Genomic DNA, 18,157 nt, shown 5'->3' on the forward strand with positions numbered 1-18,157 from the left:
GAGAGCAGGTCTTCCTTCTTGGCATCCAAATACTTCTTATCTTGGAGTTTTTCTAGCCGTGGCTAGTGGGTCATAGTGTCAGCTACGTTGCCAAATGGGAGCTGAAGTGTGTTGTTGGGCAAAGGGTGAAGACGCTGTCAGAGAATAAGACAAACCGCACTAGAACTTTAAAAACAAGCCAGAAAAAAAACACATACCCACACACACACCCTGAAGAGGAAATCAGGAGTTTGCAAGCCCTAGAAGGTGGTTATTGTGCTAATTAAAGATTGAAAGCTCACTCTCAGGAGAGCTGGACCAAATCCCTGGGCTGCCTCAGGATTTGCTGAAATGAGTGCCATTGTTCTCTGGTCAGTTCAGTCCAGGAGGGGCTGGCGTCCAAGCGTCACTCAAGAGTTCATGGCTAGGCCGGGCGTCGTGGCTCATGCTTGTAATCCTAACACTTTGGGAGGCCAAGGCAGGTGAATCACTTGAGGTCAGGAGTTCGAGACCAATCTGGCCAACATAGTGAAACCCCGTCTCTACTAAAAATACAAAAATTAGCTGGGCATGGTGGCATGTGCTTGTAATCCTAGCTACTTGGGAGGCGGAGGCAGGAGAATCGCTTGAACCCAGAAGGTGGATGTTGCAGTGAGCCAAGATCACGCCATTGCACTCCAGCCTGGCAACAGAGTAAGACTCCATCTCAAAAAAAAAGAGTTCGTGGCTCTTGCAGCCTTAGCCAGCAAGAGCAGTTGCCATGAAACAGCATTATTTCTTTTCTCTTTATGCTATTGTGGTAAAATACACATAGCCTGAAGTTGACCATTTTAACCAATTTTTTTTTTTTTTTTTTTTGAGACGGAGTCTTGCTCTGTCGCCCGGGCTGGAGTGCAGTGGCCGGATCTCAGCTCACTGCAAGCTCTGCCTCCTGGGTTTACACCATTCTCCTGCCTCAGCCTCCGGAGTAGCTGGGACTACAGGCACCCGCCACCTTGCCCGGCTAGTTTTTTGTATTTTTTAGTAGAGATGGGGTTTCACCGTGTTAGCCAGGATGGTCTCGATCTCCTGACCTCGTGATCCGCCCATCTCAGCCTCCCAAAGTGCTGGGATTACAGGCTTGAGCCACCGCGCCGGCCTATTTTAACCATTTTTAAGTGCACAGTTCAGTGGTATTAAGTACATTTGTATTGTACCCTACCATCGATCTCCAGCTTCTTTGGGTAAATGCCAGCAAGCATGATTACTAGACCATTTGGGAAGAGCACGTTTAGTTTTGTAAGGAACTGCTAACTGTCTTCCAAAGTGGCTGCACCGTTTTGCATTCCCATCAGCGATGAATGAGAGTTCCTGTTGCTCCACATCCTCACCAGCATTCGGTGGTGCCAGTGTTCTGGATTTTGGTCCTTCTAATAGATGCGGAAGATATTTTTCAATAGGATTCACCACCCTATTTTCTGCATGGATTAAGTCTACACGGGGGGACAAGGGAGTTCTGTCTAGGGGACTAGAGTGAGTAACCTTTTGTTTCCAAAAGTGCTTCAAATCTATTAAATGGAAAGCATTTTCACTTGGTTGATTCTAATCTCCAGTCTTGTGTCTGGAGGCAGATTGTTTCTTTAGACACTTTTCACCATGTCGGCTGGGCGTGGTGGCTCACACCTGTAATCTCAGCATTTTGGGAGGCCAAGGCGAGCAGATTACTTGAGGTCAGGAGTTTGAGACCAGCCTGGCCAACATGGTGAAACCCTATCTCTACTAAAAATACAAAAATTAGCTGGACGTGGTGGTGGGTGCCTGTAATCTCAGCTACTCAGGAGGCTGAGGCAAGAGAATCGTTTGAACCTGGGAGGCGAAGGTTGCAGTGAGCCGAGATCTCAACACTGTACTCCAGCCTGGGCAACAGAGTGAGACTCGGTCTCAAAAAAAAAAAAAAATTCACTGTGTCTTTTACGAAATAATACCTTATCTCCTTTTAATGTTAAATATTATTACTATTATTATTATTTATCTTTTTTGTGTCATCTTAAAAGGATATTTTAGGTTCATCAGCTGTACCTCTTACATGCAGATTTCTTCCATGACTTCAGCATCTGTTAAAATTCTCGCCATATTTTGGACCTGCAGTTGATCTCACCATCAAACATACAACAGTTTCTTTTCTAATACTATATTTTTCTCAATTTCTCTAATTAATGCCCTTGTTGCTTTTGTTAACGATAAAGGATATCACTAGTAAACAACTGGGTTTCAACTGATTCTCCTAAAAGACAATGCATTTTGTCTCCTTCTTTAAATCTTCTGCTTATTTTTCAATTTGTCATTATAATAAGAGGTCATGTGTGTGAATTGCTTGCTTTGTGCTGGGCACTATGCTAAATTCCTTACACATCGTATCTCTTTATGCTTGTAACTTCGTGAGGTATCACGGTCCTCATTTTTACAGATGAAACTGCAGCCCAGAAAGGTAATTTGCCCAACCAGCAAATTGTGAAACTGGAATGGGAGGCTCTGGTGCCCAAGCTTGCATACTTAGACCAGGCATTAGTAATAGCCTCAGTTTTGTTTATTGGTTTGTTTAGTCTTAGTTTTGAAGCATTTGTTAAGTGCGAGCCTCCATGTGGAGTGTGTAAACACTCAATCTCTGTGTGATGACAGCTCCAAGGAGCAGTCTAGCAAGTTCTGTCTGGCCAAATCCAGACCTGGTTTTGATTAGCTTTGTTCCTGATCTCTAGATCACTCTGCTCTATGCTGGAACCTATATGCTTGAGTCAAGCTTACCTCACTCTGACAGGTGAAGAAAATGATATTTCACTATAATACTAATTTTATTTTTCTTATCACAAAGGAAAGGCATCTTTTCATTTTTCTAAGTCCAGTTGGCTCATTGCCTTTGCTCTTGCTGCATTTCTCTCTCTCTCTCTCTCTCTCTCTTTTTTTTTTTTTTTTCTTTTTTTGAGATAGAATCTCACCCTGTCGCCCAGGCTGGAGTACAATGGTGCAATCTTGGCTCACTGCAACCTCCACCTCCTGGGTTCAAGTGATTCTCCTGCCTCAGCCTCCCGAGTAGCTGGGATTATAGGCGCTCACCACCATGCCCGGCTAATTTTTTATATCTTTAGTAGAGACGGGGTTTCATCATGTTGGCCAGACTGGTCTTGAACTCCTGACCTTGTGATCCACCCACCTCTGCCTCCCAAAGTGCCGGCATTATAGGTGTGAGCCACCGCACCTGGCCATATCTGATTTTTTTTTTTTTAAGATGTCGTTTTATTGAATTTGAGAATTCACTTAGACCACAGGTCTCTGATGAAAAATATTCTTGTTTTCCTTGTCTTCCTTTTATGTCCTACATAACCTGAGTGTGTTTTAGAGGTGGGATCGTAGTCTTTGCATACAACAGGAAAGTTGTCATGGTCCTGCGGTCATGAGGCCGAGAGCCCACGATTCTGATGTGGATGGAATGCAGCTGGCATTGCACATGTCTTAGATGCTCTTCCTGACTGCCCGCTTTGTTCTAGGCACTGTGCAACGTGCTGGAGACAGCAGAGAAGAGTAAGATAGTCCCTGCCCTCGCACTGCAGAGGGAAGGCCTGTTCTGCCTCCCTGAGATGGGGGCACTGAGCTAAATCACACGTGAGGAAGAGTTAGCAAGGTGGCTGGAAGGGCATTTAGGCGAGGGGCAGTGAAAGGCAGACTGGAGCCACAGGTTGCAGGCAGAACAGGCAGGAGCCGTGCTTGGGAGGCCTTTATGACCTTTTAAGAAGCGTGAACTTGGCTGGACGCAGTGGCTCACGCCTGTAATCCCAGCACTTTGGGAGGCCGAGGCGGGTGGATCCCTTGAGGTCAGGAGTTCAAGACCAGTCTGACCAACATGGTGAAACCCCATCTCTACTAAAAATACAAAAAGTAGCTGGATGTGGTGGTGTGTGCCTGTAATCCCAGCTACTCAGGAGGCTAAGAAAGGAGAATCGCTTGAACCCAGGAGGTACAGGAGGTGGAGGTTTCAGTGAGCCAACATCATGCCATTGCACTCCAGCCTGGGCGAGAGAAGAGAGCAAGACTCCGTCTCAAAAAAAAAAAAAAAAAAGAAGCGTGAACTTTACCCTGTAGGCTTTCAGTAAATATTTGTGTGAGCAAATGAACTACTTATGCGGATCGTTCCCCCATAACATCAGACACTCTGTTAAAAGATTAAGCCGGCCGGGTGCAGTAGATCACACCTGTAATTTTAGCACTTTGGGAAGCTGAGGTGGGTAGATCATGAGGTCAGGAGATCGACACCATCCTGGCTAACACGGTGAAACCCTGTCTCTACTACAAATACAAAAAATTAGTCAGGCGTGATGGCACTCTCCTATAGTCCCAGCTACTTGGGAGGCTGAGGCAGGAGAGTTGCTTGAACCTGGGAGGCAGAGGCTGCAGTGAGCTGAGATCGCGCCACTGCATTCCAGCCTGAGTGACAGAGCAAGACTGTGTCTCAAAAAAAAAAAAAAAAAAAAAAAAAAAAAAAAAAAAGATTAAGCCATGAGGGGCCTCCCACGCACAGAACTCTGCCCATGGTTACTCAATGCCATGAAGGATGGCATCGATCTGTTCACACTCTGGACCTTTTTCTCTTGGGTAGAGCAAGCACCCTGGGATGCTTTCCGGCAGACATGTCGTGTGTCTTGCTTATGGAAGCCTAGCTCGGGACAACCCTTGCTCCAGGCCAGTGGGGTGGTGCGGTTTTCCTCCTGGGAACACGGGTCCCTCCCAGCACCATCTCCAACTGGTAGAAATGTCAGGAGTCACAGCCTGGAAGGGTCTCCTTTAATCCCAATCCATATCTTCTGGGTGAGCCCCTACTCATGGCTTCCTGAGACAGAGAAGCACACGGCCCTCACCCATCGTGGGCTCCGAGGTGTGACCGAGAAGCTGGCCACGTACTAAGAAAGTCGTGCCTGCCTCATCTCCAGCGCTGCCAGAGCTGCTGTGGACTCTCGCCACGCAGTCCCTCTGCCCCCTTGTTGAGTACATCTCTTTCTTGACAGCCACACCAGGGCATGGCTGCAGTCTCTCTGGCTTCAGCAGATTCACTCTCCATTGTAAATATCACTGCCTTCTTCCTCATGTGTTTTTTTTCTCGTTTGACAGGCTCTTCAGAGTAACCTGAGGTACTCCTTGTTGCCAAGACGGCTCCTCATCAGCAAAAGATTAGCTCAGTGTTTGCATCCTGCCCTGCCCAGTGGTGTGCACTTAAAAGCCCTAGAAACCTACGAGATTATCTTTAAAATTGTGGGGACCAAATGGCTGGCCAAGGACTTGTTTCTGTACAGGTACGATTGCTTCTCTGCTGTGTTCCTTTTTATTACCCAAGTAACCAGTATTTCAGCTCACAAGATGAGAAAATGACAGGCAAAATAAGCGTGGGGCTGTGTGTGCAACAATTAATCATAAAGCCATAATCAGGAGACGTCACTGGGTGCCTTCTAGAGTCTATCTGTCCTGACTTTTCTATAAGGGAACTTTAGGATCTGAACGTGCGGACAGCTTCATTGCCAGCTCATTACGTAACAGTGTTTTGTGACCATCTCATGTCATACACACATCGAAACCAGCAATTTAAATGGCCAGCTGTTTGCTTGTGAAAACTCCCCTTGGCTGGCTTGTCACCTGGGACTTCTGACTGGGTATCTTATTTCTGCCCTGTTCCCTCTCGTTCTTTCTCGAAGCTACGGGTTGTTTCCTCTCCTGGCACATGCCGCGGTGTCGGTGAGGCCGGTGCTGCTCACCCTGTACGAGAAGTACTTCCTCCCACTGCAGAAGCTGCTCCTGCCCAGTCTGCAGGCCTTCATCGTCGGCCTGCTGCCCGGCCTCGAAGAAGGCTCCGAGATCTCTGACAGGTGCGTCTTGTCCAGGCTGTGTTTACACCACTGCTTTATAAGACATGGGGAAGGGGCCTGGTGCGGTGGCTCTCTCACCTGTAATCCCAGCACTTTGGGAGGCCGAGACGGGCGGATCACAAGGTCAGGAGTTCGAGACCATCCTGGCTAACACGGTGAAACCCTGTCTCTACTAAAAAATACAAAAAAAGCTAGCTGGGCGAGGTGGCTGGCGCCTGTAGTCCCAGCTACTCGGGAGGCTGAGGCAGGAGAATGGCGGGAACCCAGGAGGCGGAGCTTGCAGTGAGCCGGGATCACATCACTGCACTCCAGCCTGGGCAACAGAGACTCCGTCTCAAAAAAAGAAAAAAAAGACATGGGGAAGGAAGTGCAGAGACATGGCAAGCAGCAGTAGGTGTGGAGGTTGGGTTGCTCTTTCACGTTTCCTTGGTGGTTGTGATTTCAAAATGCCGTGTTCCTCCCAGGAATCTCTCTGTGTCTCTTTACCAAAGGGGAAGTCCCGAGCCTGGAGTGATGAGATCCTTTATGCAGAGAGCAATGTAGCTCATTAATAAGGGAGACCGTAGTGTAGGGTTCCCATGATGTCCTGTCCCGTTACGGAGTTACCCGCGGAGTCACCATGTGTGGAGGGGAAGACATACCCTCTGAGGGCCCCTAGTGTGGAGGAAATGAATGGACCCTTTCCCGGGCACTTGGAGCGTGCTTTACACACATGATCACATTGTGTGATGAATTCCTCTGCTCTAGGAGTCACCTCCATTTACAGGTGAGGGTCAGAGGGTAAGAAGGTTTCCCACTCGCACAGTCAGCGAGCCCCAGAGCTGGGATTCTATTCCACTATTCCACTGTATCTATTGGATTCTTTTTTTTTTTGAGACAGAGTCTTGTTCTATCGTGTTCTATCGCCTAGGCTGGAGTGCAGTGGTGCGATCTTGGCTCGCTACAACCTCCGCCTCCTGGGTTCAAGCGATTCTCCCACCTCAGCCTCCCAAGTAGTCAGGATTACAGGCGTGTGCCACCACGCCCAGCTAATATTTGTATTTTTAGTAGAGATGGGGTTTCCCTGTGGTGGCCAGGCTGGTCTCAAATTCCTGACCACAAGCGATCCGCCCACCTTAGCCTTCCAAAGTGCCTGGATTACAGGCGTGAGCCACCGCGCCCATCCCGTATCGGATTCTAAAGTCCTTCTTCTTTCCATTAAATTAGGCTGCTTCTGAATTAAAAAGCAAAGCCAGGGCAGGGCTTGAAAAGGCAATTTAGTGTGATGTGAAGCAGAATATCTTGACAGATTTCAATTGCACCTTGAAGAAATCTGTAACACTCATATGCGCAAAAGCTCATGTCTTTTTTTTTTTTTTTTTTGCAATCACTGCTTAGAAATGGGAGAAAATGTGTATCTGTTCAGACTATTGAGTATGGCTGGGCATGGTGGCTCACACCTATAATCCCAGTACTTTGGGAGGCCAAAGCAGGTGGGTCACTTGAGGTCAGGAGTTCAAGACCAGCCTGGCCAACATGGTGAAACCCTGTATCTACTAAAAATGCAAAAAAATTAACTAGACATGGTGGCATGCACCTGTAATCCCAGCTATTTGGGAGGCTGAGGCAGGGGAATAGCTTGAGCCCGGGAGGCGAAGGTTGTAGTCAGCCGAGATTGCACCAGTGTACTACAGCCTGGATGACAGAGTAAGACTATGTCTCAAAAAAAAAAAAAAAAACTATTGAGTATACACAGTGACCTTTGTTTCTGGAGAATTATAAAGTAAGAACTCACTTCCAGCTTATTAACTCTTCTGAGAGATGCCACAGTGATTCATCTCTGTTAATGGGACCTGTTTTAAGAGCCCATGTTCAGTCACTGGTGACTTTTGTGCTTGTAAAAGCTTCCATGTGATTATACAATGCACTGCTCACATTTTCCTGTGCTGGAGGCCCTAGTCAGGTCACCCTTTCCTGTGGTGTTAGCTATGACTGAAGGGTGCAGGAGGCTGGAGTGGAACCCAGGAATCAATCCAGGTCCCTTTGCACAGCTTCCCCAGCCTCAAGTAAACCAAGTAATCAGAATGGTTTGAAGGGTTAGTCAGGAAGTGGCCAAGGGTGCATTTCATGAGCTGTATATCAGGACTTGACAGATATAACCAAAACATTGCCCTTTAACCATTTCAAGCTCTCACGTAGACCAGGTGTTGGCTTTCCATTTCCCAGAGGAGAATCCACCTTTCCAGTTTCTACCTTAGGAGGCAGAATCTGTCTCGTTGCAGTTTTAAGTCCAGCACCAAGCCCTGTGACTGGTACACGGTGAGACTTGGTAAGTGTGTGTTGAGTTAATGAGCCGTCCAGGTCACACAGGAGGCAGCTGGAGGACATTACCAGACTCCATGCCAATGGACTCCTAATCCCAGGCCCTTTCTAGAAGTTCTGCTATGTTTCTATTCTGATGACAGATGTGTGAGTATATGTCCTACGTGATTTTTCCATCATTGGACGGATGAACACATTAGTTCCCTAAAGCTTACTGTGATCTTTTAAATCTGTGTGAATCACACTAGAAGTGGAAATAGTTGGAGTGTTTTTGTTTGTTTTCTTTTTTTTTTTTTTTTTTTGAGACAGAGTCTCGCTCTGCCGCCCAGGCTGGAGTGCTGTGGCCGGATCTCAGCTCACTGCAAGCTCCGCCTCCCGGGTTCACGCCATTCTCCTGCCTCAGCCTCCCGAGCAGCTGGGACTACAGGCGCCCACCACCTCGCCTGGCTAATTTTTTTTGTATTTTTTAGTAGAGACGGGTTTTCACCATGTTAGCCAGGATGGTCTCGATCTCCTGACCTCGTGATCCGCCCGTCTCGGCCTCCCAAAGTGCTGGGATTACAGGCTTGAGCCACCGCGCCCGGCCTGTTTGTTTTCTTAGTTGATAAATGAAGGTTCATTTGAACAGTTGTTAAAGTTGCTTAACATTGATTTTTTTTCCAAATATTGTGATTTCTTGACATTGAACCAATGTCAATGTCAAGAGCCAAGTAAAGCGTCATGAATCACTGAATTGATTTAGCTGTGACAGAAAACCAAATGCAGTGTGGCACCCAGCAGTGATTAGTTATCAGCTCTGCAAGGTGGATGCCGGTGAAAGGCTATACAGTAATCTCTGAGCCAGAGTGTTGCAGCCACAGTAATTGAAGTGACTGTGTAAGACTTTTTGGTTGCCGTGTCCATTTTAGTCTGAGACAGTTTGGTAACTGTTCCCAAAAGTTCTTGGGTAGCCAGGTGTGGTGACAGGCACCTGTAATCCCAGCTACTTGGAAGACTGAGGCAGAAGAATCGTTTGAACCTAGGAAGTGGAGGTTGCAGTGAGCTGAGATCGCACCACTGCACTCCAGCCTGGGCAACGGAGCAAGACTCCATCTCAAAAATAAAAGAAAAAAAGTGCTTGGGAATTGAGTGAAACACCCCAACAAATGTGCAGAGAGCAGAAAGGGAGGGTGCAGTAGGGGATCATGATGAGCACGTGGGTAGAAATTGCAAAGTGGTGAGTTAGGTTGAGCGGGTGAAGGCTGGGGTGACTCACAGGTTTCATGTAGGTGGAGGCTGTTCCTGGTGTGTGGTTTTTAGTGAACCATAAGAAATGAAACTTTTGGCCCCTGTTAGGACCTATTACCCACCCTGGCTTTCTAACCCTTTGGGGTCTGCAGATAACCTATTACGGTAAGAAATCCTTTTTTTTTTCTTTTTTTTTTAAGTGCCCATGAAATAGCTACATAGCTGTTGTTTGCTGTACTAAGAAAACAAGATTAGAACAGGGAAAGCACTAAAACCTTCTTCTAAGGAGATGAGGAGAGCTGAATGTTTTAAATGGTTTTTAAGAAGCCAACAACTAGCTGACCAGATATTTCCATTTAAACCAGTAACTCTTAATCTAGTAGTAATTTTGCCTCTCAGGACACATTTGACAATATCTGGAGACATTTTTGGTTGTCACAACTGGGGGTGGGGAAGGTGCTACTGATATTTAGTGGGTAGAGTCCAGGGGCCTGCTGAACGTTTTACAGTGCACACAGGTGCCCCACAGCAAAGACCTGCCCCTAGATGTCAATGGGGTGGAAGTTCAGAAACCCTGACTTAAAGAGTTGAAAAATATTTATTGACATTTCTTTTCTTCTGTTTTTCTTTTGGAGCTCATTAATAAGGGAGGCCGTGGTGCAGGGTTCCCATGATGTCCTGTCCCATTACAGTTACCCACAGTGTCACCATGTGAGGGGGAAGACGTACCCTCTTAGGGCCCCTATTGTAGAGAAAACAAATGGACCCTTTACTGGGGACTTGCAGTGTGCATGACGCACAAGATCACATTGAATTCCAGGGTCTTGCTCTGCACCCAGGCTGGAGTACAGTGGCAGGATTATAGCTCACTCTAGTCTCAGCCTCCAGGGCTCAAACAATCCTCTGGCCTCAGCCTTCCAAAGCACTGAGATTACAGGCATGAGCTACCCCACTTGGCTGACATATCTTTTTTTTTTTTTTTTTTTTTTTGAAACAGGGTCTCACTCTGTCGCCCAGGCGGGAGTGCGGTGGCACAATCTTGGCTCACTGTAACCACTACCTCTCGGAAACAAGCGATTCTCCTCCCTCAGCCTCCCGAGTAACTGAGACTACAGGCACGCACCATGACGCCTGGCTAATTTTCATATTTTTAGTAGAGACAGGGTTTCACCATGTTGGCCAGGCTGGTCTTGAACTCCTGGCCTCAAGTGATCCGCCTGCCTCAGCCTCCCAAAGTGCTGGGATTACCGGCATGAGCCACCGCACCGAGCACCAACATTTCTTTTGGTTGGTTTCAGACACTCTGATGATGATCTGTGCTGGTTCGAGACTTTTCTTTACCGCCTCTTTAGCCCTGTTTCTGACCTGCAGTTTACGGTACAGGGCACTGTTGTCACTGCCCTGCCTCTTCAGTTTCAGATGATTGTACCAAGACGGTGCTGTCTTGTGACAGCTTGGCTTTCCATGGTTGTCCTTTTGGCAAGCAGCTGCAGAACCAAAGTTGTGGAGTGCTTGGGGTTAGCAGTGCCCGGCCCATGCCACTCACCTGCTCTCAGTTGTGAAGAGTGGAGCATGCCAGTGTCATTTGAAGGAGCTGTGTTTGCAGGAGGCATAAAAGAGCATAAGCCAGGATGAGTTAGGAAGGATGGAAATACTTGGGGTTTGGAAGTTTTTTTATTTTATTTATTTTTTAATGTTTTTTGGTTTTTTGTGTATTTGTTTTTGTTTTGTTTTTTTGAGATAGAGTCTCATTCTGTCGCCCAGGCTGGAGTGCAGCGGTGCAATCTTGGCACCCTGCAGCCTCCACCTCCCAAGTTCAAGCCATTCTCCTGCCTCAGCCTCACAAGAAGCTGGGATTATAGGTGCGGACCACCATGCCCAGCTAATTTTTATATTTTTAGTAGAGACAGGGTTTTACCATGTTGACCAGGCTGGTCTTGAACTCCTGAGCTCAAATGATCCACCCGCCTTGGCCTCCCAAAGTGCTGGGATTATAGGCATGAGCCACCGTGCCTGGCCTGTTTGTTGATTTTGAATTAAAAGTTTAGGGTTCCCAGCGGGGCGTGGTAGCTCATGCCTGTAATCCCAGCACTTTGGGAGGCCAAGGCGGGTGGGTTACCCGAGGTCAGGTATTCAAGACCAGCCTGGCCAACATGGTGAAACCCCATCTCTACCAAAAAAATACAAAAATTAGGCATGGTGGCAGCTGCCTGTAATCCCAGCTACTCAGGAGGCTAAGCCAGGAGAATCACTTGAACCCAGGAGGTGGAGGTTGCAGTGAGCGAAGATCGTGCCGTTGCACTCCAGCCTGGGCAACAGGAGCAAAACTCCATCTCAAAAAAAAAAGTTCAGAGTTCTAGACTGTAAACTGCACACTAATATTGGAATTTAACAACCCAGATGATAAGAGGAACTCTTGTTGAATGGGAAGTTATTTCATTTTTAACCCCACTTATTTTGCTCTCATACCAAAGGTTTGTCACAATTGCTGTTGTTTCTACTGTGGTGTCATTTAAATTGTTAGCATGCATCCATTTTTTTAAGAATAAAATGAGACTTAAAAAATAAAACTGGCTGGGCACAGTGGCTCACACCTGTAGTCCCAGCACTGAGAGGCCATGCAGGGCAGATCAGTTAAAGCCAAAAGTTCAAGACCAGCCTGGGCAGCATGATGAAACCCTGTCTACACCTGCAATACAAAACTTAGCCCAGTGTGGCAGCATGGGTCTGTAATCCCAGCTACTCAGAGGCTGAGGCGGGAAAATTGCTTGAGCCCAGGAGGTCAGGGCTGCAGTGAGCTGTGATTGCACTACTGCACTCCAGCCTGGGTGACAGAATGAAACTCTGCCTCCAAAAAAAAAAAAAAAAAAAAAAAAAAAAAAAAAAAGTTTTTTTTTAATAAAAAAAAAAAGGCAGCTTTTTTAAAAAAAAAAAAAAAAAAAAAAAAAAAAAAAAAAAAAAAAAAAGTGTATGTATGTGCTTTATAGAAGCCAGTTTTCAGAATATTGAAGAGATAACATAGATAACATTTCCCAAGCTTTTTGACAGTGGAACCCCTCTTCGGTGGAACATCTCTAGTGGCCAGTGTTCCATGGAACATACTTTGGGAATATGCAGTTCTAAGCAAAGGGGAACTGTGACACCAGGGCGTGTACATTATAGTATTTGTGATGATTTCAGAGCGGGGCAAAGACAAGCTCTATTTGTTTACTCAATCTTTAATAGAAGACCAATCAATAACCTCAGCCACTAAATCGCCCTGTGTACTTCTTCTGAACAGTTAGCCATTACTTATGCCTCTTCATTTTATTTTTTCTAAGAAGAGGGTACCGTGCATTATTTCCTACGATATTTTACAAGACTCCAAAAAGTTCAGGCTAATTTTAAGGAGAACAAAATGCATTTTTAATATAACATGATGGTACTTTTTTTGAAGGAAATACAAAAAAATTATCTGAGGGATTTTTCGAGTGCCAACCTGGAGTCATATGCTCAAATACGCACTGGGGCTGTGACAGCAAACAGAGCGGACCTACTAGTAATTGCAGGGGGCATGGCCCAAGCATTGGGTCTGTTCTCCTGGGCTGAGTTTTTTTTTTTTTTTTTCCCCTCACTCTGTCGCCCAGGCTGGAGTGCAGTGACGCCATCTTGGCTCACTGCAACCTCCACCTTCCGACTTTGAGCAATTCTCCTGCCTCAGCCTCCCCAGTAGCTGGGATTACAGGCACCTGCCACCATGCCCAGCTAATTTTTGTATTTTTAGTAGAGATGAGATTTCACCATGTTGTCCAGATTGGTCTCAAACTCCTGACCTCAGGTGATCCACTCACCTCAGCCTCCCAAAGTGCTAGGATTACAGGTGTGAGCCACCGCACCAAGCCAAACTGTTTGTTTGTTTGTTTGTTTTCCGAGGGGACTCTCACTTCATTCTCACAACATCTCCACGGGGTCGAGGCTACCTTCCTGTGTTTTAGCTGAGCACGGGCCTGCACAGATGTTAGACTTGTCCGAGGTCCTGCAGCTAGGAGACATCCCAGCCGGGATCTGGACACGGGAGGGCCCACTCTGGCGAGCTGGGTGAACCAACATGTTCCACTGGGTTGCTTTTTCTTTGTTTTCTGTGGTCTTTGAGGATGGGAAGCATGTGAGAAACTGAATCCTTTCAGGTAATGAGTCAGGTCCTTCGTGGGGCGAAATCCCTGAGGGGGAATGTGCCTCTGCTGCTTTACTGGTAGATGCTGTCACCCAGCCTGCAGGTTGTGTGCACTGTGGACAGGGAAGGGGCCGCAGTCAGCTGCAGGGACACCACCGAACAGACACAGGTCTGGCCTTGGTCAGTGTCAGTGGAAAAACGAGCCCTGATCCACTGGTGATGCTGCTTCTCTTAAAGGATGCGTGAGAAGGTGCTGACTTTGTATCATGGGAGACCTAGGTAAAGATGAGAGGCGAACAAATGCCCAGCCTCAGCGCAAGAACACCTGGGAGCAGGAGTCAGCACATGCAGGTGCGAACAATGCCCCGCCTCAGCACAAGAGCGCCTGGGAGCGGGCGTCAGCACATGCAGGTGCGAACGATGCCCGGCCTCAGCACAAGAGCGCCTGGGAGCAGGCGTCAGCACATGCAGGTGCTGTGGGCAGACTGAAAGGAAACTGATGGAATTTGCAGGGTCGTGGGAAGCCCCAGGCAGATTTGCCTCTAGCATTTCTAAAGGCAGATGTCACTTGGCACATTTTTGCCTGTGCTCAGGTTGGTGGCATCTAATTGCTTAAGTCATCAGTGTCCTCGGCATATCCTTGTTTTTGATACACGAATGGCTTCTGCTTTTCCGTGAAGTGGCTGGCCTGCCCATCCCTCTTATGGTGGAACCCCCCTTCTGTGAGCACCTCGGCATCTGTGGCGCGGCCGGGGTAGAGATGGGTCTCTGCCCCGCCACGCATGACTGCTTAGACACTTGCCATTGGCCAGGACACCGTGCTGCCTAGTGACATTGGTTTTAGCAAATCCAGGGTCAGTGTGACAGCCAGCAGGTGGACACACACAGCAGGGTGAGAGATGGCAGCGGCTCCTGGCGGTGAGGAAGGTGGGGCTTCCCCAGCCAGACGAATCCACTGCGGTTCTTCATGCAGCTTTCACAGAGCGGTGTGCAGCAGGACTCAGGAAGACGGGGCGAGCCCTTGAACCCTCTCCTCTGTCATCAACAGAACGGACACTCTGCTCCTGAGACTATCGCTGGTGGTTGGCAAAGAGGTGTTTTACACCGCCCTCTGGGGGAGCGTCCTGGCCAGCCCGTCCATCCGCCTCCCCGCCTCAGTCTTCGTGGTGAGCCACATCAGCAGGGACGCCCCTGGCCAGGAGCAGAAGTACATGCTAGGGACCGATCACCAACTCACGGTGAGTGCTGTGCTCCTCACGGGGCATGGGGAGGGGTGACACGTGGGCACAGCATCCTCATGGGCAGGTTGTCACTGAAGCTACAAAGGGACATCTAGGAAAGTGCACCAAGCTTGAGTCTGGGTAATGAACGGCTGAGCAAGGCGAGAAGGAGGCCTCGTGCAGTTGAGGATGGTGGTGGCTTTTTTAACATACGTATTAAGTTTTTGTTGTTGTTTTGTTTTTTTGTTTTGAGAGAGAGTCTCGCTCTGTCGCCCAGGCTGGGGTGCAGTGGCACAACCTCGACTCGCTGCAACCTTTACCTCCCAGGTTCAAGCAATTCTCTCTCAGCCTCCCGAGTAGCTGGGATTACAGGCACCTGCCACCATGCCAGGCTAATTTTTGTGTTTCTAGTAGAGATGGGGTTTCACCATGTTGGCCAGGATGGTCTCGAACTGCCTGCCTGGCAGCTGATCCACCCACCATGGCCTGCCAAAGTGGCATTAAGATTTATACATTCAAATAAGTGTTCACACCCTCAGAGGTCCCTTCTGGTTGCCCCTGGCTTTGCAGAAATGTGCTTAGCTGCACATGACGCTCAGAAGGCCTCTGCACGCAGAGGGTCTGCTGCATTTTCAGGTCTTTGTCTCCTTCCCCTGTCCTGTGTCACAGGGGCCACTGCCCACTCACACGTGGCAACCCCCTCCTCCCTTAGCATCCTCCCCCTGCTCTCCTGTCTCCGTTGGCTGCTTTCAAACCTGAATTATCGGGGTTCCTCAGGTATCCATCTCCAGGCCCTTCAAGGGAAGCTTTCTTCCCTGGTAATGACATCCCTTCTGGTGCCCTTAGAAATGCTAACCTCCCAAATCCTTGTCTCTTTTCCCCAAACCTGGCTCTTGTGTTTTTATGGCTTGCTATCTTTCGCTACCTGGTGGTGTTCCCACACTTTGATCTTAAAGTGTTTAGATTGAATTCACAGGTGAGAAGGTCTGCAGCTGAGTGTAAATTACCCCTCTGAGTCCATTTCTCATTGCACAATGGGGGTTGTAGACCTGCCTCACAGGGTCTCTCTGAGGACAAGGTGGAAAAATGGATGAAAAGCGCCTCGCACAATGATCAGGACACAGGAGATCCCAATGAACGTGTCCCTTTCCTGCCCCGTCAGTATCCCCTTTGTCTCTTTCTCTCCATCGCCTCGGCCTTGCTCTGGCTTATCTCTTACTCTTGGATCTGACTGGCTTATCCTCATCCTACTCTCTCCCCATCTAGTCCTTATCAACTGCGAAGAGATTTGGTTCTCCAAAGCCTAGCTTTGCTCATATGTATCCTGTGCTTTAAAAATGTTTGACTTCCCGGCTGGGTGCGGTGACTCATGCCTGTAAATCTCAGCACTTTGGGAGCCGGAGGCAGGTCAATCACCTGAGGTCAGGAGGTCAAGAGCAGCCGTGCCAACATGGTGAAACCCCATATTTATTAAAAATACAAAAATTAGCCTGGGCGCAGTGGCTCACACCTGTAATCCCAGCACTTTGGGAGGCCGAGGTGGGTAGATCACCTTAGGCCAAGAGTTCAAGACCAGCCTGTCCAACATGGTGGAACCCCGTCTCTACCAAGAATACAAAAATGAGCCAGGTGTGGTGATGGGCGCCTGTAGTCCCAACTACTTGGGAGGCTGAGACAAAGGAATCGCTTGAACCCGGGAGGCGGAGCTTGCAGTGAGCCGAGATTGTGCCACTGCACTCCAGCCTGGGTGACAGAGCGAGATGCTGTCTCAAAAATAAAATAAAATAAAAAATAAAAAATCTGACTTCCCATTGCCAACAGCTATAGTCCAAGCTCAAGAGCAGCCTAACCATCTGCTCCCAGCCATGACACCTCACTCTTCCCTGCAGGCCCTGCGCTGCCACACGACTGCCACCGGGCCTGGCCTCAGTGCCTTTACTCCCAGCCATTCCCTCCTGTCCCACTGGCTCTCGATTCCTGCCCTTCTTCGTGGTCTCAGTGTAGCTCCTTCCTGTCCTTCAAGCCCCGCTTTCCTGTGGAGCATCATTGTTCTCTGCAGTTGAAAGAGCTCTGCTCTTCTGAACTCTGAGCATTTGTCTGTGGCTCTAATTTCTTATGCATCTCTAGTCTACCTATCTATATTCAGAAAAGACACTCAAAATATCTACTGAATTTATCAGGATTATTTTCCCATGTGTCTTCAGAGCTTTAGTTTAATCTGAGGTTCCTGTTGGATCCTTTCTGGGATCGTAGAATTTGAGATCGTAGAACCTGGCCATCTGGTTCAGACCCCTCCGGCTCTCACGTGGAACAGTGAGGTCTGCAGCTGAACATCTTCTCTGATGTCACGCAGCCTGCCGGCCTCGAGAGCTAGAACCCACGCCCTCCTGACCTGCGGCTTCTGGCTGTCTTCTGAGTGATATAACACAGTTTCAAGATTCCCGGGAAAGGTTCCTTTCATTTTATGACCATAAAAGTAGCCTGAAAATGCTCATATCATTTGATCACTTACAGGTGAAATCTTTGTGTGCCTCCCTGTTGGACTCAAATGTTCTTGTGCAAAGAAATAATCTGGAAATCGTTCTGTTTTTCTTCCCGTTTTATACCTGTCTGGTAAGTCATTTGTACTCTTCTGGTAAGTCACTGGTGTTTCCCAAGGGGTGGGATATAGATTTCAAGCAATTTTGTCCTAAGAGGACAGCTCAACCACTCATGGGCATTATTTGCTGGTAGCCAGTGAAAAGTCCTTGTTCGTTTTTGCAAGGATAGCGTTTTCATTGCACGTATTGAATAGCTTCTTTCCATAGGTCATGTGTAAGGAACCAGCCCTTTTTGAGATTGAGCTTTGTAGACCAGCAAGGAAGGCTACATGTCAAAAGTCAGCCATCTCCCCTATCGTTCCCTTGTGGTAAATTTCTCTGTCCTTCTAATAGGATTCCAATGAGAGAGCCATTCCCCTCCTCAGAACTGACATCGTGCGCATTCTCTCAGCTGCCACCCAGACACTACTGAGAAGGGACATGTCCCTGAACAGAAGACTGTACGCATGGTTACTAGGTACTGAGCAGTATGCACCCTTTTAAAGTCAAAGTTAATGTGAAACCTTTTAGTGCTGACTTCTGGAATGAGATTTGGTCTTGGTGATGTATCTCTGAATCATGAAGTATGGAAAGATACCACAATGACTAAATACGGCACGGATCAGTTGAGGTCTGCTGCCTACACATAGCTTGGTTATTTTGCAGTTTTGTTTTGTTTTTTTTTTTTTTTTTAAAGGGAAAATAATAAGTGGGATTTTTAAAATGCCAACCGAATTCCATTTTAAGAGCTTGAAATACCACCAACACGTGGTAGCGAAACCTTATTCAAGTAGAAGCCTATTGCTATGGAGA

At 47.7% G+C, this 18,157-nt stretch overlaps 1 protein-coding gene across 2 annotated transcripts in view; it reads left to right on the plus strand.

Moving 5' to 3' along the window:
• Positions 1-18,157, plus strand: part of DOP1B (DOP1 leucine zipper like protein B) — a 122,853-nt gene that overhangs the window by 33,491 nt on the left and 71,205 nt on the right. For both annotated transcript variants that reach the window (XR_001887647.1, XM_017883968.1), the window contains exons 3-7: positions 5,116-5,297; positions 5,694-5,864; positions 14,594-14,783; positions 17,280-17,378; positions 17,699-17,822. Coding sequence is in view for 1 of the 2 variants with exons in the window: in XM_017883968.1 (XP_017739457.1) it covers positions 5,116-5,297; positions 5,694-5,864; positions 14,594-14,783; positions 17,280-17,378; positions 17,699-17,822 (766 nt within the window). In the remaining variant the exon portion in view is untranslated. The remainder of the gene's footprint in view (positions 1-5,115; positions 5,298-5,693; positions 5,865-14,593; positions 14,784-17,279; positions 17,379-17,698; positions 17,823-18,157) is intronic.

This window comes from Rhinopithecus bieti, unplaced genomic scaffold (assembly GCF_001698545.2).
Source record: "Rhinopithecus bieti isolate Rb0 unplaced genomic scaffold, ASM169854v2 scaffold_13207, whole genome shotgun sequence".
Taxonomy (NCBI): domain Eukaryota; kingdom Metazoa; phylum Chordata; class Mammalia; order Primates; family Cercopithecidae; genus Rhinopithecus; species Rhinopithecus bieti.